The sequence below is a fragment of the Crocodylus siamensis genome, chromosome 2 (genome assembly GCF_052110815.1).
Source record: "Crocodylus siamensis isolate JL-2025a chromosome 2, ASM5211081v1, whole genome shotgun sequence".
Taxonomy (NCBI): domain Eukaryota; kingdom Metazoa; phylum Chordata; order Crocodylia; family Crocodylidae; genus Crocodylus; species Crocodylus siamensis.
This window is the reverse complement of record NC_143396.1, coordinates 221,553,964-221,580,091: the sequence shown is the minus strand read 5'-3', so window position 1 is coordinate 221,580,091 and position 26,128 is coordinate 221,553,964. Positions and strand designations below refer to the sequence as shown.

The 26,128-nt window shown below is 41.4% G+C and overlaps 1 protein-coding gene across 7 annotated transcripts in view; it reads right to left on the bottom strand.

Annotated features, from left to right (window-relative positions):
- Nucleotides 1–10,214: 10,214 nt before the first annotated feature.
- Nucleotides 10,215–26,128, bottom strand: part of FUT8 (fucosyltransferase 8) — a 286,256-nt gene continuing 270,342 nt past the window's right edge. For all 7 annotated transcript variants that reach the window (XM_090033168.1, XM_090033167.1, XM_090033165.1 and 4 more), the window contains 3 exons: nt 22,761–22,937; nt 19,287–19,437; nt 10,215–11,311 (listed from right to left, as the gene is read on the bottom strand). In XM_090033168.1, coding sequence (XP_089889294.1) covers nt 10,994–11,311; nt 19,287–19,437; nt 22,761–22,937 — 646 coding nt within the window. In that variant the 3' untranslated portion in view covers nt 10,215–10,993. The remainder of the gene's footprint in view (nt 11,312–19,286; nt 19,438–22,760; nt 22,938–26,128) is intronic.

The window sequence follows — 26,128 nt, the reverse complement described above, 5'->3', positions numbered from 1 at the left end:
AAAACCTTGGCTAGGGTGATCTAGTTGGGGTGGTCCTTCTTTGAGCAGCGAGTTGGACTACATGACTTGAGGTCCCTTCCAACCTTCATTTTCTATAATAAGCAGGGATCCTGCTTTTCTCTGATTTAAAAAAAAATCCCCAATTTTCGGATTAGAAAAGTAACCCCAAATCCACATTTTTCTATGATTAAAATGAAATACCACTAATATATACATATCTATATCTATAGATATATGTGATGGGGATGCCGCTAAGGACCAAAACCCACCTCCAAGCCAAAAGCGTAGAGGATGCAGAGCTGGCAGGACACCACCAAGGATCAAAAGGTGTGGTGGGGGAAAGGCGGCTGCAGGAAAGCAAGCTGTGCTGTCACAGGATGGGGCCTAGGGCTCCATGACAACCTTGCCCAACAGGCACCCTTTTGCTCGCCTGCCACATTTTGCTGGTAATTATAATATAGGGAGGTTGCCCTCAAGTTTGGTTCTGGACATGGTCCTGATGGACCCACTGAACCCTCTGGGTTCTTGGACCCCTTTTTGGGTCCTGCTCAAAATGGATGCCTCATGGGACACCCCGTCAGCCATGGCTTCAAAAATCACCCCTTTACCATGCCTCAAGCCTTGCAGATAGTATTTAAACGTTGTCTCCCTGGGGCCTTGCTATAGCTTAGCCTCCTGCCATCACCGGGCTCTCCGCAGCCCTTTCTCCACACCCCTGGCACTGGGGTCCTCACACTGTAGTGGTCTCCAATGAGACCTCCTCCTTCACCAATAGCTTCCACCCGATCCACCAGTTTATAAACAGCAACCAAAATATGAGCCCCTGGGCTATAACATAAGCAGTTCAGGGTGTAGTCTGTCCCTTTAAAAGAGTCAAACTTCCCTCAAGCACTAAGTGCCTTGTAGGCCAGGATACCTGGTGAGCTCCTGGAGCCCCACTAGCCCTACATGCAGCATATCAGGCAGCCACAGTGTCTGTGGGCAATTCTTTCCTGGAGGCTCCTTTCCCTGGCTGCTGCCAGAGAACTAACTCCAACTGGTCTCAGCCCTGGGGTTTATATATGGCCAGGGCCCTGCCTTCTTCCAGTCAGCTGACCAGATGAAGGCTAATTCCCTTGTTAGCCTGCTGCCACAGCAACCTGCAACTGTGAGGTTTCTGTTTGGCTCTTAGGGCCCTCTCCCTAGGTGGTTTCTGCTCTTAAAGGAGCAGGCACCTTAGTGCCCTGCAACACGCTGATACTGGAGGGACAAGAGCAGCAGCAGCCATGATGCGCTGCAGGAGAGCCAGCAGGTTTGGCTGCACTGGTGTGGACATGCTTTACGGCTGCATGCCGATGCTGGTTTTCCAGCTGATCCTCAGAGATGGGACTAAAAACCCCACTTGCTGACATTTGAGGAGGACCAGAAGTGAGTACTCCAGAATGCCCAGAGTTGCCAGGAACAAATGACTGCCCCAGTAGAAGCGAGTGGTGGCAACCCCAGAAGGAGGGGTGCCCAGCTAAAGCTGACTCAGAGGAGCCAGGATCCTTACCTTTTGTGAGGCTGTGGATCTCAGATACAGCCGGTATAGATTGGGACAGTGGTGAGGCTGTGAGAGAAAGAAGAAAGGAGTCTGAAGCTGTAAGTAGCCACTGGGGGAAAGGGAGAGCACCTGGGAGTAAGGCATCCTGAGGCAAACAGTAGAACAAACCAGGCTGATGCCAGGCCTGAACAAAGACGGTACACCATCTGAACAGGACTGTGGATAGATATGGGCTAAGGCCCAACTGTGGCTGGTGGACTTTGTCTTAGCCTTGGTCAAGGATCAACATCTTTGATTGGCATAAGGTGGGGTGTAGGGGAGGCAGAGCCCCAAAATGGAGATCCAGGCAAGAGCCAAAGGAAGGAAATAGGAGAGGCAGGATTCAAGAACATCCTCCCAGCAATAATTGGTAACAACAAGACGTGGCAGGAGAGAAACCCTGGGGACCTTTCGAGATACCTTACTGGAAGGCAAGCTGTCGACTTGGAGACAGCTGCATCAGAACGGCCAGAAAAGGTGAAGCACTCAAGTGAATGTCATGGGCAGTTACAATAGATACAGATATAGGTATCTGTATCTATGTTAGTGGTGTTTTGTTTTAATCATGGAAAAAATGTGGATTTTGGGTTACTTTTTTAAATAAAAAAAGTTAGGATTTTTTTTTAAATGAGAGAAAACCAGGATCCCTATTTATTACATAACAAAATTTTTCAAGCAAAGGACTCCATATACAGGAATCCCAAATACACTACATAAAAGGTTCAGTAATTTCTATTACTCTATAATCTCTAAAAGTGCACAGAGGAAAAATTTCAACTCAGTCTAAGGGGATTTGTCTAGATTTTTTTAGAATAATTGAAATTTACTCACAAGGAAAAAAGTAAATAAAACCATGCCAGTGCAAAATAAATGCCTCCTGGGCCAGGAAGACTCACTGCCTGTGTCAATTTAATCCCACAAGCTTTAACACAATGCTTCTGTATAGTGTTTTATTCTCAAGTGAAACCAAATAATTTTATAGACATTACAAAGTGTCTACAGATTTAACATGAACAAATTCCCACAGTCCATTTTCCAGTAATATGCTCAAGTAGTTAGGAAAATTATAGTCCCATTTACTAGCTAATTTGTTTTCTGTGACTTTGTTGAGACAATATGAATACTTAGTTTCTCCATACTCACAGACAGGCAAGATTAGAATCAGTTACCATCTGGGAATATCATCCTGTCTAGACCTCCCTCTTTTGTTTCTCACATTTGATCTCTAGTGGTTGAGAAGCTATCTGCTAGTCAACTCAATCTCCCTCAATAGGAAGGCAAATTTCTTTTAGAAACAGTAGAGTGGGAATTTGTACTACTTCACCACAAGCATACTTAGTTCTGGGGATGTAGTATGGGTTTCTGTGTCTCGATCCATGTCCCAGACACCAAAATCAGTGCAGCTGTGCTCTATGACAAGGTCAGCAACCTATACTCTCAGACTAGATCTAGCCTGCAGAGAAGCAGAGGCAGAAGCCAGGTCCTAACATTGGCCTAACTTGGACCTGAGTTGGGCCATTCTGGCCTGCCACCAGAAAATATTGCCTACAAGTTGGGGGTTGGGGGGAAGACTAGATATTGAGTGGAGATCCTGGTGGTTTGAGGGAATTGTGAAGGGTGGCTTGAAGATCCCATAGCAGTTGCAAAGGGGATGGGGAAACAGCAATCCCATAGTGTCCAAGAGGAGCAATCCTATAGTACATGAGAGGCAATCCTACAGCACTCTGTAATGGGTGCACAGAGCATGCCCACAAGGGCAATCCCAGAGAGCCTAAGGAGGCTCAGCAGCCTGAGAGAGGGTAGAGATAAGGCCTTGGAAGGCAGCTGAGAAGCTAGCAATCCTGAGGCTTGATCTAGTGCAATTGTTCTCAACCTTTTTTTGTACCAAGACCCATTTGTAAACATCAATGATCAATCCCAACCCAGTGCCCCTCACTTCCGACCCCCAGTGTGTGGGGTAGGAGGTGGGTGTGTGGGGCAGGGGGAGGCCCAAGCAGCCCATTGCAGGCTAGAACTCTGAAATGGAAAAGCGATAGTTTCCCATGTTTTTCATTTTTAAAGTTTGTTCACAACCCTTTCATATACTCGTGGTCCACTTTTGGATTGTAACCCATGGGTTGAGAAACACTGGTCTAGTGGACTAGAGCTAGAGGGCTCAGCAACAGCAGAAGGGCAGAGACTAAGAAGGCCATGACCTGAACAATGGCAGGCTCACTCTTAAGACCCTCAGGCAGCCTCCCTTCTTTCCAAACAAGAACATCAAAGGTGTGGTGGGCAAATAAAGAAGGTGAGGGCCCCTAGAGTTACAGCTAAGGCAGGAGCTACATGGCAACCAAGGGGCAGCACAGCCACTCCTGGGACCCCAGCCTGTCACAGATATTGTACTTCTGGCAGGACTCTGCAACAAGTACTCTGCAGTTATGGTTTTGAGTCCAGTCACCTGCGCTTGCAGGTGCCTAATGGAATATAGTGATGTTTAATGGAATATGTTCAGGAAATGCTAGGTGGTAACTTTGCAAAGCTCAATCAACAACTCCCTTCTCTCCAGCCCAGAAGGCAGTCATGGATATAGTGGAATGAACAATCTCATTAGACAATGAACCTCTATTTCTTTCCAAGCCTAACAGTTGACCAAGAAGCTTTTCCTTGAATCCCAGAAACTGGAAACTGGATCCATTTTCAGATCCAAGTACATCTTGAAGGGCTTGCAAGGTTAATAGATGCCAAACTTTTTCCTTCCTAAGAACTGGGACACAAATCTAGAAAAGTACATTGGATAGGTGAAACAAGGAAAAAAGTATTTTAGCAAAAATTAGGACAGGTGCAATTAATTTATTTGTTGCTATGAGAAATCAAATATGGAGAACTACTGGAAAACAAAGAGAACTCCTGCTTTTCATTGTCAATTACTTAATTTTACGATAATGAAACAGAAATCTATCAAGGGGAGGAGTTTGAAGGGATGTTCATAGAACTGAAAATACCAGGTTTAGATGCCAAAAAAGCATCAGGTTGTTAACTGGAGGACACTGAATCTCTATCTACAGTCTTCAGAAAAGGTAACACCATCCTAGAGTAACCCACTAAGTTTTGTGACTAATGGAAACCTTAAAGCAGAGGCACCAAACACATGCATGTGTGCCAGAAATGGCATGGGCAGACTGTGTGTGTTGCCCTGTTATAGTGGCAAGGCTTCAAATTAACCCTGTCTTGGCCAGCCTGCAAAAAATATTTAAAGACTATGGAAAAATGTACAGTAGTCTTCCCACCAGAATAACAGTAATCATCATCTTCCTCTCTTCAAGGACAGTCTGAAAAGGAAAAATTTAAAATGTTGTGCAAGTTCACAAGGGGTGTTAAAGCTTGGATAAATATTCTCTTTTATGGACAAATCTGTAATGCTCTCCTGTCCACTGGGGAAGAAATGAGGGTGTTGGCAGGAAAACATTGGAGAAAAATCAAACAATAAGTTGTACATGGAACTAAGGGTGAAGTAACACATTACACTTAGACCATGCTAAAGGCACTTCATACACTGAAGCTCATTAAATTGCGCTGAGGGCCCTCTGAGCATCTCAAATATACATCACTTTGGGCATGGGTTGTTCTGGCCCAGGGGTGGGCAAAATATAGCTCGTGGACCAGGAACTGGCCCGCAAGGCCATTCTATCTGGCCCGCAGGGCCCCTAAAAAATTTAGAAAATTAATAATTTCTCTGCCCTTGGATCCTGTCAAACATGACAGGAACCAAGGGCAGTAGGACCCAGGGGAAGCCCCGGTGGGCTCCCACAACACCAGGGCCCACCTGGCCCCACCCCCTCAGCTGGAGGCTCCAGCGGGGGCTTTTGGCCCAGGACCAAGTGGCTGCTGGAACCGCAGGTAAGAGGGAAAGGGTGGGGAAGGGCAGGGAGGACCCTGGGCAGGGAAGCAGCCCAGGGAAATGTGGCTGGAGGAAAAGCTGAGCAAGGGAGGAAAAAGTGGCCCCTCACTCACCCTGCGGCCGGTGTCCTGCACTGCAGCCGCTCGCAGCCCGCATGGGCCTGCCTGTGCCTGCTCTGGACAGCCCCTCATGGGCTGCGAGCAGCTGCAGCAGGGAGCGCTGGCCATGGGGTAGGGGAGGAGCTGCTTCCCCCCCATGCTCAACTTTTTCCTGGGCTCCTTCCCTGCTCTTTCCTGGTGTGGAGGAAAGCAGCCCTTCCCTGCCCTGTGGCCAGCAATCCCTGCTGCAGCCACTTGCAGCCCATGCAGGGCTATCTGGAGCAGGCACAGGCAGCCCCAGGAGGGCTGCAAGTGGCTACAGTGTGGGACATCGGGTACAGGGTGGGAAGGGGCTGCATTCCCCCCTCCATACTCAACACCACCTTGTAACCCAGCCCTGCTGCCAGCCTGGGCCCCGTGCTAGCTCCAGGCTCACCCATTGGGGGCTGCATGTGGTGACAGCGGCCCCTCGCCTGCCCCATGGCTGATGCTCCCTGCTGCAGCCACTTACAGCCTGCACAGGACTATCTGGAGTAGGCACAGGCAGCCCCAGGCTCATCTGTTGGGGTTGTGCATGGCAGCAGTATCTTCAGCTCCCCCACTTGCCGCACTAGCAGTGTTTGCCACTGCTGCCTCTGTGCTCTCCAGCATATGAGTGAGCTCTGGGTGGGCAGCAGCAGCCAACACTGCCCAGGTGCAAGCAGGGGGGCTGTAGATGCTGCTGCCACACACAACCCCAACGGGTGAGCCTGGGGCTGCCTGTGCCTATTCCAGATAGCCCTGCGCAGGCTGTAAGCGGCTGCAGCAGGGAGCATCAGCTGTGGACCAGGCGAGGGGCTGCTTTTCCCCGTGATCAGCACCAGCTTCTTCCCTGCTGGTAAGCAGGGGGTTGGGGCTGTGTGCTGCTCCCCACCTGTACCACAGGGTTGGGGGACACTGGGAGTAGGTGGGAGGGGAGCCAGCTGGAGCACAGGGCCCATACCCAAGTCCCAGGGCCAGTGGGGCCCAGAGCAGGGTGGCAGAGGTACAGAGACCCTGCCGGCCAGGACTCTATGGGGCCGGACCAGTTCCCCGCTCTCCCTGCTGGTGCAGCCCAGCCAGGCTCCACAGAGCTCTGCCAGCCTGTGCCCCGCTTTGGGCCCACTGGGACATTGCTCCCAAGATGGCGACCAGGCGGCAGGGCACTTGTCAAGGGGCAGGGCACCTGTCAAGAGGTGGGCTACCCATGCGGCCCTCGATAGCCTGCCAAAACTGGATAAGAGGCCCTCCGCCTGAAATAACTGCCAGCCCCTGCTACCTAGGTCATGTAAAGGTAACTTCAATCTGCTCTATGGAGATAAAATGAGGAATTTGCAGTACTCTGGCATCCCAGGAGACACTGCTCCCAGTCAATACCCACTCAGACAAGGGATAGAGTCCAGGTGTACTGGCTCCTAGCCACACCCCTGCTCACCAGCCCTCTAGTAGTAAGTCAGAGCTGTCCAGATAAGAAATGGTATTAACCCTTAACATGCGACTACTCACAGCATGTTTTGCCTTTATCACTGCTTAATATTCCACAAATTTAGTATGGCCTAAGTGTAATGTAACTTTACTCTCTGATTTTTTTTTAAACAACCACTCTAAGCAACTCAACCACCCCTCCTGGGGAGGAATGCATCTTGCTGCAATTCTGGTTCTCAAAATAGTCCAGTGAAAGCCCCAATCCTAAAAAAAGGCCAGGGTCCCATTGAGCAGAGAACAGAAAAGTTAAGATAAGATGATTTTAAATCTTGGGGCAGCTTTGGAGGGAGCAGTTTTTTTCCCAGTGTAGCTTAGAGAAGCTTAAGAAATGCAGCCTTTATATGGTATTTTATACTGACAATTTGAAATGTATTCAAGAATTTTGTTAGCTCTGTTGGAAAGAAGCCAATGAAAGAGTTTTTTTAAAGAAAAGAAATTCAGCTATATACATTGGAAATAGGTTATGATTGAAGATGTTACGATCATATGTGGAATAGGAAAATATTACATTAATATGTATTTAAATACATGAGAGGAATTAAAATAGTAGTGAATCAAAGAGAACATAAGCTATAACTGGTCTGAGGTTTAGGTTTTCTAAACTAGTCAGTTCTGCAGCTCTAGTATGAAGAAACAAAAACACAAATGTAGGCTGCTGTTGAACTAAGTCTTTTGTGAACTAATTAAAATTTGAAACAGTTTCTTTATAACCACTCTGTTCAGTAGCTTGATTACATGTTTCATCAAGTTTCTTTAAGGTCTTTATTAGACACAGTCCTATAATTTTTTGTTTTTTAATCCATGGTGTACACTGCAATAATAAATACAGACTCTCACTTACCCCTGGGCCATCTAAATACTAATTACTACTACATAAAGACACTTTCCAATAACTGAGAACCAAGTCTATCGCATCTATTTTTTAAATTCAATATGGAGTTTTTATCTGTGGACCTTACCAGCCAGTATTCTTGAGGGAAGCAGAGAGAAAGGTGCTTATTGGACACAAGAATGGCAAGAAAAATGGGTTCTTTCCCCTGGGCAGTGTTACAGAGGTATGACACTGCAAGTACTCAAAGACCGAAGGACTCAAGAAAACAAGGGGTCAGCTTCTACAGCTGCATTTTAAAAAGTAAAAAATACCTTGTTACTAACTGTATCATATATTATTGTATACTATTTTTAACTTACCTTTATCAAAATCATTAATCACATTACTCTTCGTGTCTTTAGAACAAGTAGGGAGGTCCAAGCATCTTGCCAAGCTTTTGTTAAGCTTTACAGTTTGTTATACAATTGCCAACTTACAACTATTATTTCTCCCACAGCAACAGTATTTCCTGCTTCTTGGATGTTCTGTTGTTTGCCTTATCCTTCTGGATGATTTTTTTTATTCAACTTACCTGAATCTTGAGGAAATCTGTTAATTTGTGAACATTATTTCTGTATTCATTTCTAAGCAAGGAGCATGAAGTTTAAGTTTACAGTTGTAACCAAAAACCTTAGAAAACCAATACCAATATTTACTTAAACTGCAAAATCTAAAAATATTGAAGAGGGATTATGCATTGAGAAATAACTAAAAAGAAACTTCAGATAGGTTAAATTATATACACTTCCTTTTACTCTGAGGATAAAAACCTTGTTTTGAAAAGATAAAAATCACTCTTTAAGGATATCTTCACTCTCAACTTATTTTCACAAAGACTGTCATTTGTTACTGAGGTAGGTATTTGCAGCAATTTACTCTGTGCAATCATTACTCTGAATCCACTACTGAAGTTTTATCTCTGATTTTGGAATTCCTAAAGCATGTAGACACCATTTTAAATCCATACTAAAAGGGGCTCCTAGGTCATCAGCACAAGTCTCCCGCTATTTTAGGTAGCTACATTACAGAATCACTTCCATATACTGATATTGCCTTATTTTAAAATCAGTTAGTTTCCTTGTTTTCTTGCCCTCACTACTACCGAAAGCCTGTTCCAGAATCCCATTGCTCTGTTGATTAAAACCCTCTATTATCTAACCTAATTTACTAATGGATAGTTTATATCTTTTGTTCTTATGTCAACATCATCCTTTGGCTTAAAATTATTTTCCCTGTTTACCAACCTGATGTATTTATAGTGAGCAATCGTTTTTCCTCTGGGCTTTGTTCTGCTAAGCTAAGCAAGCCAAACTCTTCTAAGTTTCTTTTCATATATACTCTCTACGCTCCTCCTCATCCTTGTATCCTTTTTATGCACCTGTTCTACTTTGAATACTTCTTTCTTGAACATGGGTGACCAGAGTCACATACAATAAAGCAGATCGTTATTTTCCATTTGTACTGGGTACACTGTTTCCGATACATCCTACATTCCACAATTGCATACATCTTACAGACTCAAAATAAGTTAGGAAAACTACTTTTTACATTATTTAAGGTTATTTTCACTGAAAAGACTCATAACATACCTTACAATGTTCAGGATTATTAATAATTCTGTGTCACGCATCAAAATCCAACCCTGTACATATTCAAGGGCAACAGCCTACTTTTGTAGGTAAATTGATGAATGTCTTTTAATGTTTGGCTAGCACAAAAGGGAAATCCTGCTATTAGTAGACAAAGATGAGCCTATGCTTTTGAAATGACATATCTGATTATGAGGACTATAAATATGGATTTTTTTGTTTCAGTTTCAAAGGGACAATATTCAATGTCAAACTAATAAATGGTTGTTTATAATTCCCTACCAGACTTTTATTTTCAAAAAAGAAACAGAAAAGATTAAATATGACTAAATTCCTTTGACTATAAGGGTGGTCAAGCATTGGGATAGGCTACCTAGAAAAACTGTGAAATCTTCATCTTTGAAAGTTTTCAACAGCAGGTTAGATAGACCCTTGACAGGGATGGGTTTAGTCAGTGATGATCCTGCTAGATGACCTTGTGAGGTCCCTTCCAGCCCTACTTTCCTATGATCCCAAGATGGAAAGTTGGAAAGTAACACAGCACAATATCTTTAAAAAAAACATAACAAGCAAGCAAACAACAACAAAAAGAACTAGAACCAGTGCAAACATTTTGTTGAAATTTACTCTCCGCAGAACTCTGAGAAACACTGACCCGCTTGGCAGATATGCCACAGAGCAGCATATTTAAAAATTTTCTATGAAACTCCAGCTGATCATTTTTTAATTTATTTTTTGTTATCAAAGACAATGTCCAGAAACATTCAGTACTAAAGAATCTGTTCATGACATTGTTTTACAAAAGTCCCTAACAGACAGTGAATATTTTATTGTTTGAATGAATCCTTTATTTTATTAATGATGAGGTGAACTAATCAATGGAATTGCTAAAAAAATCTTGTAAAGAAAAAAATGTTCTAGTCTGATTTTTTAATTTGTTGGCTGGAGCAAGTTCAGTGGTCATGACAACACCAGTTTAATATCAACTCTTGCCCATCAATGTATTTGGGCATGGCTCTTCTAAAAAGGTCACAGATCTTTCAAATATAGGCACCATGTTTTAAATTCTGCACATACAAAATATGTTCATGTCACGCAAATTACACAATGTGGCAGTGTTGTAAGTCCGAGTATTACAGTCAATTAATGGCAGAGAAGAGAGCCGAAAGCTCACATATGACTAATGACCAAGACAAATCTTGAAAGAGACAAACTGTATAAAACAACAGTTTCCCTGTTGTGTGTATGACTGTGTGTGTGTATTTGTGTGCACATATGTGAGAGTGCATATAACAAAATATGTTCAACAAGAAGTTCAAATAATGGCCCATCTATGTGTTCAGTTTCTTATCCAGTTTGAATGATAAAAGGCTTTCATTTTAACTACATGTTAAAATGCAAATTCAAATCCCATGTAAGCCGTTAGTTAGTATGTTGATTGGTTCAAACCAATTAAAATTTAAAATTACTGCCAATCCTCCTCATGCTCTTCTATTTGTCAGCCTCTGGGTATGTAGGATACTTGACTGTCTCAATTTTCTCCTTTACTTTGTAGGATGGGTAAAGGCCTGTTCTTCCTAGTTTCCTATTGATGCCTTTAGAGTAGCCATCCCAGTGGTTTCCAGCCACACCAATTATATCTCCAGGTTCCATAGGGATTTCATCAGCAGTTCGTGGATGGTGAGCATAAATAGCAACCTGGTTGTGGGCATTCTGTCCCCCAAAATAGTAGATATCATCCAAAGAATGGAAATATTCTGAAGCATCCGGATGCAATGTCTGCATAATTTCATAAGCAACTCGACAAACCTTAGAAAAGAAAAAAGAAAAGAAGTTATGAGTGTACAATATGCTTCCAATGAATGATAGAAGTCAACCACCTCTATTCCACAGTTCCATTTCATAGACGTGTCAAGTATTGGAACTTCCATCTTAAATACCAAATTCAATAGCGTATCTAAGAAACACTGCACCCTTGCTAACAAATGACATGGAGTTTTACTGAGTTTGTATTAGCATTCCTAATGTCATATTTGGTAAAAAGAAAGAAAAGAACATCTTTATAGTTTTCAAATAAGAGATGAAAGTAAAAAAAAGTCATGTATTAATAAGTAACTGCATATTACATTTGTCCATTTTTTAAATGATTTAGAATTTTCACGAGTAAAATTTGTCACTGCTCTACATAAAAATCTTGGCAAACATATATTTCCTTAGAATTTAAATAATTTTCTCAAACATTTATCTAGTTTTTTTTCTTTTCAAGCCATGTCATGAAATGAAGTCAGCCCTAATGACAATGATGGTGGTGTTGCTCATATATGATGCCTACATTTACCTGCTTAGAGCTCTTTATAATGTTTCATACCACTGAATACCATTATTTCATTTTTCAGACATAGCAGGAATCAGTGGAATGGCATGCAAACCATTCTAACCCTTTTGGGGGGCGGGGGGGGGGGTTGGGGAGGATACTTCCAGAGTCTGGCAATGAGACCATTGGCGGTCCTGTGACATGTTCTAAATGTTTAGAGAATGCAGATGACTTTACAGTTGTATGTCTCCTTTCCCTTGCATTAAAACATCAACAACTTCAAGCTATCCCAATATATGACTTGCTAATTGACAGCATTTAAAATTAGGATGCTCTCAGTTGATTTAGATACTCAAGTTAATGAGATCTTAAAAAAAATTAGATTTTATTACTTATAATTTTTGGAATTTTTTTACTTGCCTTCTCTTTGACACTTTCATGGTCACATTTTCAAGCTTTCCAAGACTACAACAATAAGGCCTAGCAGCTTAATTTTTAACAAAAGCTGAAATTCTCACATAATCATATAACTGCAGGACATGGGTGTTTAAGAGAGATACGAGATATTAGTGATACAATTATGCCTGGGAAGCAACTGCCCAAAATGGAAGCCCAGCAAGAAACAGATGGTGATACTGGAAAGAGAGAAATTCTGAGAAGTTCCTTATCAACTAACACTTCATTGAGGAAGTCTGCTAGGTACTGCAAAATAATTTCTCACCCTATAAGTCCTTTTACACATCTTACAATTGCTGGATATTCAAATGACTGCAGCTATACGAAAGCTTTCTTTTCCTAATGACTGGATGGAAGACTCTTCCTCAGAAGACAATGTGGCCACTGAGATCCACACCTTTGTGACCTCCTGTCTTGATTACTGCAATACTCTATACTTTGTTATGAACAAAGAAACTTTAAATAAACGTCAATTAGCCTAGAATACAGCAACTTTCCTCATCAACACCAACCACCAGAAGCACATTAACCCAAGGAAAAAACTTATTAGGTTGATCTTGCATAGAATACTGGAACAGGTCCAGTGATTCAATCCTAATTTGCAAGGTTCCCTATTGATGTGGCTCAAGGTTTTCAACTCAATGAGTCTCTCTCAGAGACTATGATCACCTTTGACAGCTGTGTTCTTCAGGAACTACGAAGCTGTCAATCTTAAGTACAAAGTCTATGAAAATGGGAAATAGGGTTTTCTTGGCAATGGGCCCAAGGGAGCTTTGGCATTCCTAACTGGAAGAGTTAAGAATGGATGGTTACTGATATCACAATCTTTGATCATATACATCTCATTTATGCCACACAGTTATCTTGTGCAAAATATCAGGGAGATGGGCAAAATTATACATGCTTACAGAGACAGCCAACAAATAACTTCAAATTATAAATTAAAAAATGTAGGTGTCTTCATTTAAAAGCCAGCAATAAAAGCCAAGTAAAATTATTATAATCTAATTTTATTTCTTTTTTTTTCCTATTTGAAGATGAGTTGAGTAGGATTTTGACCAATAAGGGTAGGACTGTAATCATCCTACTAATGTCCTTAAGATTGTCTCTTCTTTCAGTAAGATGATAAATTGTGTGTTCCTCCTTTCTTTCTGACCTTTAAAATAACAAGGCAGTACTTTTGCAAATAGACAATGTACAGAAGTATCTTTCAGAAACCCAGATTGAAAGATTCCATAATAGATCAGCCTTTCATTCCTACTGCAAGGTAAGTAATTTCCATCTTAAGTCAAATGTTTACTTGTCTGCTCACTTATTTATTTATAGTGCACAATATACAGTATAACAAACACTTGAAAGTTCAGTTTCTTTAGGGACAGAAGAAAGAATTACTATGAAATTGTTAAGTTAAATGGTAGAAACTATCAGTTTGTGAAAATACTGAAGAACTGCTTTCTGTATTTTAGTACCTGATCTCAATGCTGTCTCAAAATAATGACTAATAAATGTGTGACCATGTGCAACTCTAAGATTTGCAATTACTACAATGCTACTGAAACATGATGCTTGGGTATTTCATGCTTTATTTGAATAAAACCAATATACTTTGGTTAAGTTTAATTTATTATATTAATATTATATATTGTTTTAATGCAATTGAATACATGTTGATAATTTCTCACCTAGTATTTGCTTGCATTTAGATCTGCTACAAGAATAATATTCATGTATACTTTCTCACATCCTAATTAAGAAATGGCCTAAGATACTTGTGAAAGTGCCTAACCCTGTTTGGTAGTAAAATAATGTACCCTTAACATCCCACATATGATGTTTTGAGTCTCCTGTTGGTGAAATAATATTAGTAATTGGATATGCATTGATTAACGTGAAAATATAAAACAATATTTGAAATAAATTTAGGATGCTCTCTCATTGCTATCCAATATGTATAAGAGTCTGGAATCCTACTGATCCTGTAAATCAGAGCAATAGCTATTACAAATGTGGATTTTGTTAATAGATGACACATTTAGCTTGTGACAACAGCTCACCAGCTCAAATGTTGATTCTATTAAAAACTAAAGTACCAATTTTAAGTACCATTGGGGAATCTTCTTATCCATAGGAGACCTTCTTTCAGGCCAGAAATCTGGCTATATCTAACTGTGTGAGATCTTACCATGCCTGTAAGTGGTGCCCTCACACATGCTGCATTGCCTGATGTGTGCCATCACCCTAAGTAGAAGTGTGGTCACAGCTACCCACTGCTACATGATGTGTTCGAGATGTAAGAAGTTGTACAATGCGTTTCAGGCCACCTTTCAAGGGCCAGTGAAGACTAGATTTGGCTTGTCCAACTATTTAATGACTAACTATTGATGTGTTCTGAACAGGTAGGTAACAGGATGAAATTGGTGCTAAATGGAGTTTGATGGAGCTCAAGAGCAAACCTGAAGTTTTAAAAAACAATATACAGTCCAGAATACAATGGAATATCTGACTAAACAAGATTCACATTTCCTAACTCCTGCAACAAAACCCATTACCGTTTACCCTTTATAGTGAAGTAGTAGGGTGGAAGTATTAGTACAGCTCTGATGGTCCACGAAATGTAAGAGAAACAAGACTCCTTCGGTAATATCTTATATTGGATCAACTACGTAATTGGGAAAGATTTCATACAAACTTCTGGGCATAAAATGGTATCCTCCTACTTCTCTCCCAGCTACACAGCTGGTCAAATAAAAGGTATTATCAAAAACAAACCTTGCTCTTTGTAATGAAGGTGTTTCTAGTTTATAGTAGAATTGACTATACTTTTAAAGAACATATCGTGCCCACAGTTGTCATCCAGGGTGCCCCCATGTGACAAGTTGCAGGGAGATGGAATCTGGGTGTAGTTTGAGATCAGAAACTAAGAAGATTATGTTCCTCATATGTGGCAGAGTAAGAAATCAATGATCCAATATGTGTAGAAGGTCAGAACATGAAAACTGAAAAGGCTAAACTGGACGTGTAAGAATTTTCAGTCACATTTTCCCTTCCTTAAAACTCTGGGGAAGAAAGCAAAAGGAACAAAGGCATAGAGCACCTAAATGACCATGAGATTAAAAAGGCATATGTTATGAACTGAATCCCTTTAGAGTCCATTCGTGTGGTAACAATATCCTCCTACATAACAGAGTGACCTCTAAATGAATAATGATCCAGTGCAATTTTCTTCAGTTGTGGTTGATGGAAAAAAACAACGCTCTAGAGATATTTTATTGGAGGTTTCTGAAGATGACATTGGAAAAAAAAATCTTCCAAAGGAGGAGCTATCCCAGGAGATTTCTTGACGCTTGATGGACTTTAATTAAAGCTTCATAACTGATTTCTGGATTTCCTCACCAGAGACGGTCTTGAAATGCCAATTATGGAACATATGTCCAATAATGGGATTCTGATGCTGGGGTTATTTTTAAGGTTTGCTGGGGTAGCAAAGGAAGTTTTCACAGAGCTTCATGGTAATGAGTATGATGATCTAACTAACTACAGCACTAGTGACGTAGGATGCATTTGAATGATTTGGTGCTGCATCATCTTTGTTGTTGGGTGACGAAGTGCCAAAGGTGGCTGAATAGTCATCATACCACCAATTCAGTAGAAGGTAATGCAGATATCAGTTCTGGAATCTGAAGCTCTGATTGTTACGGTACTGCTAATCACTTTCTCTCCAAGTCCCATCTAGTTTTTTCTTGTGCTTTACTGGAGAAGGGGATCAGTGCTGAGAGACTGACTTAAAGCCAGAAGTGTAACAGGGCAATTCTGTGGCCTGGATGGCAACAACACACTGAATTACAGCTGCAGGTGGGCTGTCAGGGCCAACGGCTGCTAGTTTTGTATCCTCCCTAAATTGGCACCTGGGACTTGTTCCCTGGTTGTTCCCACTTAGCTATGCTACTGCTTAAAGCCACGTTTTCTTTTCTAGTGCATGGAAGAAAAAGCTAGCAGCTCTTATGGGATCTGTACCATTCCAATACTGACACTCCTGATAAACGGAATTCTATCTATATTTAGGTATTATTATTTTCTTTAAGATAATCAGAATAACATATCTCTGCCATAAATAAGATAGTAAATGCCAGTGGCAGTCTAACTCTGCTAATGGGCAGTCAGAATCAATGAATGGTCTTTGGTGCTGCTTTGTCCTCATAGCCTCCAGAGGAGGGAAGGACAAAAGAGAGGGGTGGAAGTGGGAGGGGGAGTCCACATTCACACAGTCTTGAAAAAGGAGAGACTGGCAAAATATTAATTTAAATTACAAAGAAATTATTTCCACCCAATAATAAAAATGTATGGTAAACCCAAACTTTTATCCAAATCTATTCTGACCACTATGCCTTGTGAATCACAAAAAGTAGCATGCATACTTATTTTTACAAGGTAAATATAATTTCACAGATTCAGATTACCCCTATATATTGGAAAGCTATTTAAATTTAGAAAGCAAATACTTCAAACATATGTACAACATGAAAATGATTTCTGTGAAGTGAGGGGTATAATATCACGGTACACTAAACATTGGTCGATTTGTTAAAATTTAATTTTTAAAAAAAAAAATTAATTTCCATCCTGATCTTCAAGATCTCTCTCTTTCCCTTTTTCTTTAATTACCAATGTCTCCTCACTATGGTTGCTTTATTTCAAGAGACAACATGAAGAAAAGAAAAAGGACTAAAAAACCCCCTGTGATTTAATTATTAACAGGATGGAATACACGGTTTGATTAATTTGCCAATATTTATAAAAAGCTCTCTGGTGCTCATTATTTTTGAAGGCTGACCTCATCACTCAGAATGCTTGCTTCTGAAGAACAAACTTAGCTCTTAAACTAGCTAATCTGATTTTAAACCAGATAGAACCAAACTCCCATGGAGACAACTTCATGCGATTAAACTTTAAGATAGTAGAGTCAGCACTAACCTTGAAGTGTTAAATGCAGCTGTTTAATTAAAGCATAGCAAGTATTCTAATCTTCATTAGCTCAGCTCATTTCTGAAGTCAGTGCTTCTCACTTAGATAATAGCTAGACAGGATTAATATTCAGTATATTTCATTTTTACCCATTTAAAAAAAAAATACATGGGGCTAAAAAAAACCTGTAGAGGTAGTCCCAGGAGAGCTGTTTTGCTGGGGCTATTTTATGACATTTAAGCACAGCCCCTAGAAAAGGGCAGTGTGAGCCCACATTGCCACAGGAGTGCTAAGGAACCAGATAGCCTCCTAGTACTTCTAAGCTCACAGGGAAGTGTGCTTGTCACTACGTCTCTTCATGGAGTGCAGCTCTTTCTCTAGGGTCTCAGTTCAGTATAATATTGAATCAAATGAATCCCATAAATAAATCCTGTAAAAGGAATAAAACTATACCTGCTCCAAATTAAAGAAGACATCTGATTCTGCAGCAACAATCTCACATCATTCTTTCTATTGCAAAAGGCTGCCTATGATCACTTTTAAGCTACAAGAAGCCAAATATCAACTTTATCAAAATAATTTCATGTTGATCTTCTGAACGAAGATTAAAGAGTTGGTAATCTTCTCTCTGAAGTCTCCTGGAAACTTTTAGATAAAAGTCTGTTCCTTTACAAATGGATTAAATGTTTCTGATATATTTACATACAAACACAGAAAGAAAAAGAGAGGAAAAGAAAGAAAAAGAGAAAAAAAAAAAGCATGAAAAGCTGTGATACAGAACCCAAAATGTTCCATTTTCCATAAATATATAAATGTTTCAAGTATGTTCTCCCTTTGAAATGACTTTAGTAATAAAAGTGTATAAAACTGGAAATTTTGAGTTCCATCCCACCTCTTTTTTTTATATTATATGCAACTCATTTCTCTCTTTCTACAAATATATCTATCTTTTCACTTTGGTTAAAAAAGCATTTAAGAGCTCTTGTTTAATAGAAATGTGTGACATTCTCCTGGTTCGTTGTCACAGATTCATTAATAAATAGAGCATCTAGCTCACAGCACATGGACACTGTTACTCCAGGTTTGCCCTACCTACCTAAAAACTTCTGTAGAGTTTAACAGCTTGGGCGTGACCTATAAAAACCCATAATGGCCTGGAACCTTCCTAAACTGAGGACTCTCTCTTTCTCTGTGATATGCTGCCACTGTTGTAGTCAGTGAATACATTTAACCTGGATCACCATTATTATAAAGGAGAGCAGTCTGCATATTCTTGGTGAGGATTCTGCAACTTTCAGAGAGGCTGAAATTTGACAACTGGTGCCTGTGCTGGAAAAATACATTTATTTCACATGGTTTTAGAGAAGAGGTGAAATCCTTAACAACTTTTCATGATCCATTAAAAAAGTATGTGTATATATAATAGAAAAGAAAATGCCAACACTAATCATTGCATCATTCATAATGTCATTGGACTCTGGATTTGCTTCATCAGGCAGGCCACTCAAGAAAAGCCTAGAGCATGTAATTATCTGCAACAGCAAATCACAATGAATTAAACTTAAGTTTACTGTACTGTTTCTGGGATTGTGGAAATGTAATTGACCCTGGAAAATTACATTTCTTCCTCCCACCCTCTCTCATAACTCCTATACAATAACCAAGAGATGTCTAAAACAGAGTTATTTAAAACCTCTCAGTATCAACATAAAAAGGTGCAGAAATAGATGATTTTGGATTATATACTGACTGTATGCAACATCATAAATGATTAAGCAAGCTTAATTACTTCTACTTCTTTTAAATGCCCTGACAAAACCAACAACTATAACAATTGACTTCTGCAGAAGAGAAGTAATCAACCAGTGAGTGCTAACAATCAGAAAGAGATTCAGATAGTATTATACTAAATCTCTTCATTCTTCTATGAAACATTCACTATAAAACATTAAGAACATGGTATTGTTATTGCATTAGCTAGCATAAAGAAAAGAGACAATTAAAAGAATTAGCAGCTATACTGTACATTTAGATAGGCATTTTGTGCTTTACCTGCGAAGAAAATGTACAGACGAGGAAGTCTGCCTGAGACAGAAAATGGATATCCAAAATTACACCCCGGAGTGAGTTTTCAGTGTATCGATTATGAAGCCCAGCTGACCACGATATCGAGTTATCACTGATAAATTCATAATTTGGATATCTAGAAAAATGTAACACAATTTATTAAAGCAAGACTCATAAAAACTTTGTAACAAGAACACCATCTTGACCACATGCATAAGCTTTTAAAGCATTTGTCTCTGATCTATAGAATGTACTACAGTATTGTTGGTCACTAGAAAATTTCAGCCTTGACTTCACTTGTCACACACACCAAAAAAGACGTACACCTATTAGAGTTTTGGCTCTGCAAAGGAAGAAGAGCCAGAAACTCCAGAAACTCTACTAGAAACTTTCCAGTTGCTATTGTTTTTACATGGAAGGTGCTCAAATACTATGACGCAGCATGAAATCTTAAGATAGATAGTATGAGACTAATCTTTGAAATTATGTTGTTTTAGCTGCATTTCCTATTGTTACTTCCTAGAAACTTCTGTCTAGAACACTGGTGCTCAAACTCCAGGTTGTAGACCAAATAGGGCCCATGGGGCTGTCATCTAGCCTGCAGGGCTCCCCACAGGTCTGAAAATTTTGTGATCGGAAAGCAATGGTAGCACTAACAGGTCCCAGAGCCACAGCAATTAATCCTGCCGCTGTTCCCCACTGCCAAAGTTCTGGACTCCTGGGGAGTCCCTTGGGCAAAAGGATGCACAGCCCAGTGGAACAGATCATACTAGTGTCCTGGATCTAGTGTGTGGGGCCCAATCCCACACATGGTACCCTTCCATTGGATCCAGCCTGTGAACTGCCTCTGCACCACTTATCTGGGCCACAGATCAGAAAGCTGAGCATCATGGGTCTTGAACACGTCACGTGGAACTGACCGGCTAGCGATAGGATCTTTTACATAAACAAATGAACAAACTGGAAAAGAATCAATTGCACTTTATAATACAATAATATAGGACTCAATACTTAGAGCTGTGGAAACAACAAGGATTTTTTGTAACAGATTGAACCTCCCCAAATTAAAAAAAAATTCTGAAAACAGTGATTTTTATTTATTTTTTTTACATTCTTTTGGAAAAATTACCAAAAAAAATCAAAAAAAAAAAATCAGAAAGAGATCGTTTTTAGGACAGACTAAATAATTTCTTTGACCTGTAATGAAACAAGTATTTCTGAGCTGTTTGATAAAATAATAAAAAAAGATGTGTCCAGAATCATGGCTGAAAGCTGAGCTATGGAGCAGAGGCATAGCCTCTTCTTCAGCTAACTCATCCTTCCCTCCCTGCTCAGCCAAAAGCTACTGCCAATTCAGCAGTGGCTGTGGGAGGGTTAACTCTAGCATTGACACTGAATGATGAACTCTGCCCCCAATGCTTGCTGCTGGGGAGAGAAGGGAAAGGCACAGTGGCCATTACTACATCTATTCCAGCACAGAAAAATCAGTTTCCCTGCTTAAGATGCACGCTCCAATTTAGAAAGAAAAAAAAGAGTATGTGTGGCATCTGAGTAAATAAAAAATGTTACAGTAAGTGAATTACTTCTTTTCAAATTTAAATACAAATCTGATGGAGTTTACCTTAAGCTGCCACAGAAATGTACATGTGCAGTAGAATATATAACACACAAGTATTTGAACAAACACACGGCTACAATAATGTACAGTTACAACCTATAATTGAAAATATTAAGTATAATACGGCTGAATTGAAAGATAATCTTAATTTTTGTATTACTGCCTTTTCAATGTTTAAATTTACCAATTTAAGGCTACGTTGCTGAAAGGATTTTTATTTTGGATTTTTCCCATCTTGTGTCTTTGTTTTTATCCACAAACTAAAAGGAAAAATATAATATACATTTATAAACATCAGGTCAAGAGGGTTAGCTTATTTGTTTAAATTCAATGCTTGCAAAGCACCAGATACACTCTGAGTGAGAAAATTCTATTAGTTAAATTCCTATTAGATACATCTGTATATGACACTGTAGTCTACAAGACAGTGTTAAGTGAACAATGTTTTTATTGCTTAGAGGTGCACCAATACATTGAACCAATATTGGATCGGCACCTATATAAGAAAATTGACTATATCAGAAATCGGCAGGTGTTTTTTTGCCTGATGTGGCCGATAATTTAGCTGATAAATACCCCATGCACACACGCAGCCACAGTGCAGCACATAGGCAGTGAGGAGCACAGCCTGGCAGCTTGGAGAGCTGAGTCCAGCTGGTAAGCCTGCTGTGGTAGAAGGGGGGGGCAAGGGAAAAGGCATGGGGGAGCAGATTGAGGGCCCCATGGTAAGGGAGGAAACAGAGCTGATGCTGCCCAGCCAGGGTGGGACGGGACATGGGAGGGAGCTGCAAACGGATCATCTGAGAGGCATGGGAAGTTGGGGGCAGAGAATGAAAGAGAATGGTCAGATTGGGGGCAAGATCCCCAAAACCTACTTCAGCAGTTCTCCAGTGATGTAATATAGAGGCTTCTTGAGAAATTATCAAAGGTTTTCTCTGATCCTTCCATCCTGTGAGTTTTTCCACAGAAAGGCATGATCTGGGCATGGATACTTTAACCATATAATTATACAGTTCTTTGTTAATTTGCAAATGTATTTTATAAACTAGAAATCAGGATTGGATTTTAAAAATACATTTTTCCTCCTCTTTTTCTGTTTTAAAATTACTTTTAAATAGCTAAAGATATTTTGTTCAACCTTTCCAAGATCTTAATTTTCAAGTAGACAAAATGGGGAAAAATTTCCAGCAAAAAGATTTCTAAGACGTCTAATCAACAACTTACAAAAGCAGCTAGAGTTTTAAGTGTGATTGCAGCTATATAAATGACACTACAAACACTATGTTGAATTACCTACAAGAAGAGTTGTACATACAGGGTGCGTCTACACTGGGACAGACAATTATTTCAGGCGGAGGGCTGCTTACTGAGGTTTGGCAAGCCATCGAGGGCCACATGACAGGCAGCCAGGGGCAGCTAAATATTAATGTTTTAAATTTTTTAGGGGCCCCACAGGTCAGACAATGTCCTGGTGGGCCACATCCAGCCTGCGGGCTGCATTTTAGCCATCCCTGGTCTACACGTTCATAAATGTGCAGTAGTAATCACACATTTAATCTCGTACTTGATTAACAAAGTACTAACTAAATGCACAGTAACTAGAGTTACTGCCCAGTAGCACCAGTAAATGCCTTTTTAGTGATGCTACTGCATAGCAGCCTAATAATAGGGCATTAGCACTACTGTGATGCTGTGATGCGCTACTGAGCAGTGTTATTAGGCCACTCTGTATTAAGTGTCTCATGTAGGCACACCCACAAGGTCAGGAATTGAAGCTCTTTTCCTAACTCTAAAGGATATTTCCATTTCAATCTGAATAATGCAAATGTAGTTCATCTTACTTGGATTTTGCCTCTTGTAGTAATGAAGGGTCATCGGTAGCCAAATAAACTCGTTTTTTGTCAATATGCATTCTGCGGGCAAGAAGCTCAAAATGTTCTTCAACATGTACCATGTATTCTTCAATAGGATGAAATGCTGCCTCTGTTCCTACTTTGTCAGTCCTCCGTACGTGAACACTGAAAAAAAAAAACGGCAGAAATTTGGGAGTCTACTAGTAAATACTTCATGATAGGCAAATTTCAGGTTTCAAGACTGAAATTTAGACTTTAACTTAGTCTAAACATTTTTGCCTTTTATAATGTTAAGAATGAATACTAAAGTGAATACTAAATAAAAAAATAAAATTAAAATACTAAAATAAAATGAAACAGGATTATAAGTTAATGAGGTCTATAGAAATATATTTGCCAATCTGTGAAATTGTTAACTGTAAAGTCTGAAATATGCCCAGGTCCCCAGGACATTACTGTTGTTACGTGATGCTCTGGATAATAAACTATCATACAGGTCTTGAAACTGAAAATATATGACTAAAACTGAAAACTTGAAGCTATATAATTATTATTAGAATTTGGCCTCCAAAAATGTGTGTTCCACATCTGTCATAATACAATCTTAGAGAGATGATTTTGTAAGCCTCTCTAAGCCTTCCACAGACTGAGGCTGACCCTTCTGTATTATTTTCTACATATACCCAGCAGATTTAATTAAGTTGCCAGATTACAGAATTTAAACTTCTTCAGGGAAATAATAATACATATTTTTTATATATAGATATATTTGTCATGGTAGATAGCATTACATTCTCTCTGGCCTGCAAAGCAAATGCATTTTTCAGACAATTTTTCCTTTCCTAAGTTCTACTGTTACAAAATGCTTCCAAGTCATTTCAGTTTTCTGCATACTGCACTAAGAGCTTTTTATCTGATTTTTAAATTGAACTTGGCTTGTCCTCATCAGAAAATGTACCAGTTCTGACATCTTTTAAATATCAAACACTTGTATGAAAAACCTAGGAACATAAAATACATATTTTATGTGCTAAGAAATGATCTAAAAACCCAGGACAAATCATCATCTCCAAATAGCATTCAGAAATTTAAAGAGTTTAAGGCCAATAGCACGTCTGGAATGAAAAAAAAATTGCTTACATATATACTATTTCATTCACACTGCAACCATATATTTTGTCATGCATCTTCATGTTCCCTGGTAGCTGACTGTGCAGGCTATAAGGTGAAATCTGATATGAAGATTCAGAAGGAGTTTTCAATTCAGTGACACAAATCTCAGTTAAAACAGGTTTAAGGCTACCCGGAAGTTTCTTATGGTTGTCTAGAACATGTAGTGCAACAAAATTCAAGCTTCTGAAAACTACACAACCTTAACACCTTTTATGAATCTTAATACTTTCTATGAACACTGTTACCCTAAAGCTGGAAGTACTCAATAAGAACTGGATATAATATTTGTAATAACTAGATCATGTGTACATGTGCTAAAAAGCAGAAGAATTAGCTCTTATTGCAATATGAGGTGATCAGAATGAGCCCCTCTATCTTGCTACTCTGTACATAAATCAAAGGAAAGAGCTGAATGTGATATTTTGAGGCTAGGGACAGGAATTAGACAATCTGGTATGGCTAAACACAAATATTTGGGGGCATTAGAGGAAGGTTAAATTGATTCAGAATGGTTGCCAAATATCAGGTAAGTCGGGATGGGGAGCCTAGTGGGAAGGCTCAGGGGTCTGCTGGGGGTTGGGGGGAAGGATACAACCCATGAGGGGTAGGGAACAGGTCCAACCTGCAGGTGGGGTTGGGTCACCTCCCAGCAAACCTACACCCCATCCTTCCCCCCAGCTGGGACTTATTTGTTTGGCTCCAGCAGCAGCAAACACTGATAGAAGCAGCGGAACTCGAATCAGCTTTTGGAAAGTGTGGGGGTGAAAGGTTTGGGTAGTATGCGTGTGTGGGGAGAAGCAGAAAAATAGCCTGGTGCGGGGGGTGGAGAGGGGAGGTAAAAGAGCAGCCCTGGGGTTGCTAAGTCCAGTTAACTCCAGTCCCCCAGCATCATACAATGCTTTGCACCTCTCCCACAAGCCCTTACTCATGAAGTGGGCAGGCTAGCTTGGCCCAAGATATCTGCTCCATCTGAGCAGGGAGGTGTGCTCTAGCACCCTAGTTTCTGGCCTGGACCACTGCAGGCATGTGGCTGCACTTCTGGAATCAAAAGTGAATGTCTGTTCACTTGCTTATCAGTTCAATCTACCCAGATTAGACTGATCTGAGAAGACTGAATCAATTCACTGAGGTAGGCTCTGGAGTGGTGAGAGACGCGCGGGTGAAGCCCGCTGCACCCCCACTCCCCCGAAACCCCCCAGACACCCCCTCAGCAGCCGCCGAGCCCCCTGCCGACCCCCAGCACAGCTGGAGGTAAGCGGGCTCATGGTGGGAAGGGGTTAACTCCTCGCTTGCTGGGAGGAGGCCGCTGTCTGGTGCCGGGCCGGGTCAAGCTCCCGCCCAGGCCCCTACTTGGCCCAGCCCCCCAGGGAGCCCCGCGACCGGAGCCGCAGGAACAGGCTGCGTAAACAGGCGCTTGAGTCAGCGCGGAGTTCATGCAGGGGAGGGTGTGGGAGGGCACGAGACCCTGCCTGCGACCCCCCCAGCCATAGCCAGCCCCAGCCGTAGCCAGCCTACCAGAGGCATGACACGGATGGGCACGCGCCGCACCCCAAGGGTCCCCTCGGGCTCTGCGGCCCCTCCACTGGGCACCTCAGAGACGGCCACCCAGACAGAGCCCATGGTTCTGGGCTCCACGCAGACGGAGCCCCTGGCTCTTGGCTGCAGGGGCTGCCTGTCCCTTTTTCAGGCTCTGGGGCCCCGGAGCATGGCCCCCTCCCCTCGCGGGGTCTGCTCCCTGCTGGGGTCTCTGGTGCACCAGCTGGAGGAGCTCCAGGCCACAGTCCAGAGACTGCGTGCCATCAGGGACTGTGAGCAGGAGATAGACTCCTACTGCCAGGCCCTTCTCCCCCGGGAGCCGCAGGGGAGGGCTCCGTCTCCCTCCGCGACTAAGGAGGACTCTGGGACCTCCCACTCTGCCCAGTCAGGGGCATGGACCAAGGTGGTCAAGGGCCCCAAGGCCCGCCGCACCAAGGCCACTGCCCCGCCGGAGCTTAGCAACAGGTTCGCACCTCTTGCAGCCCCAGCAGAGCCCACGCAGTTGCCAGCTCCCGCAGGCAACCCAGGCTCAACCGCAGCTACTGGCCCCGCTCTCCCCAAGACAAAGCGTAAGGTGTTTGTTGTGGGAGACTCCATCCTGCGGGGCACTGAGGGGGCAATCTGCCGCCCCGACCCCTTAGCCCGGG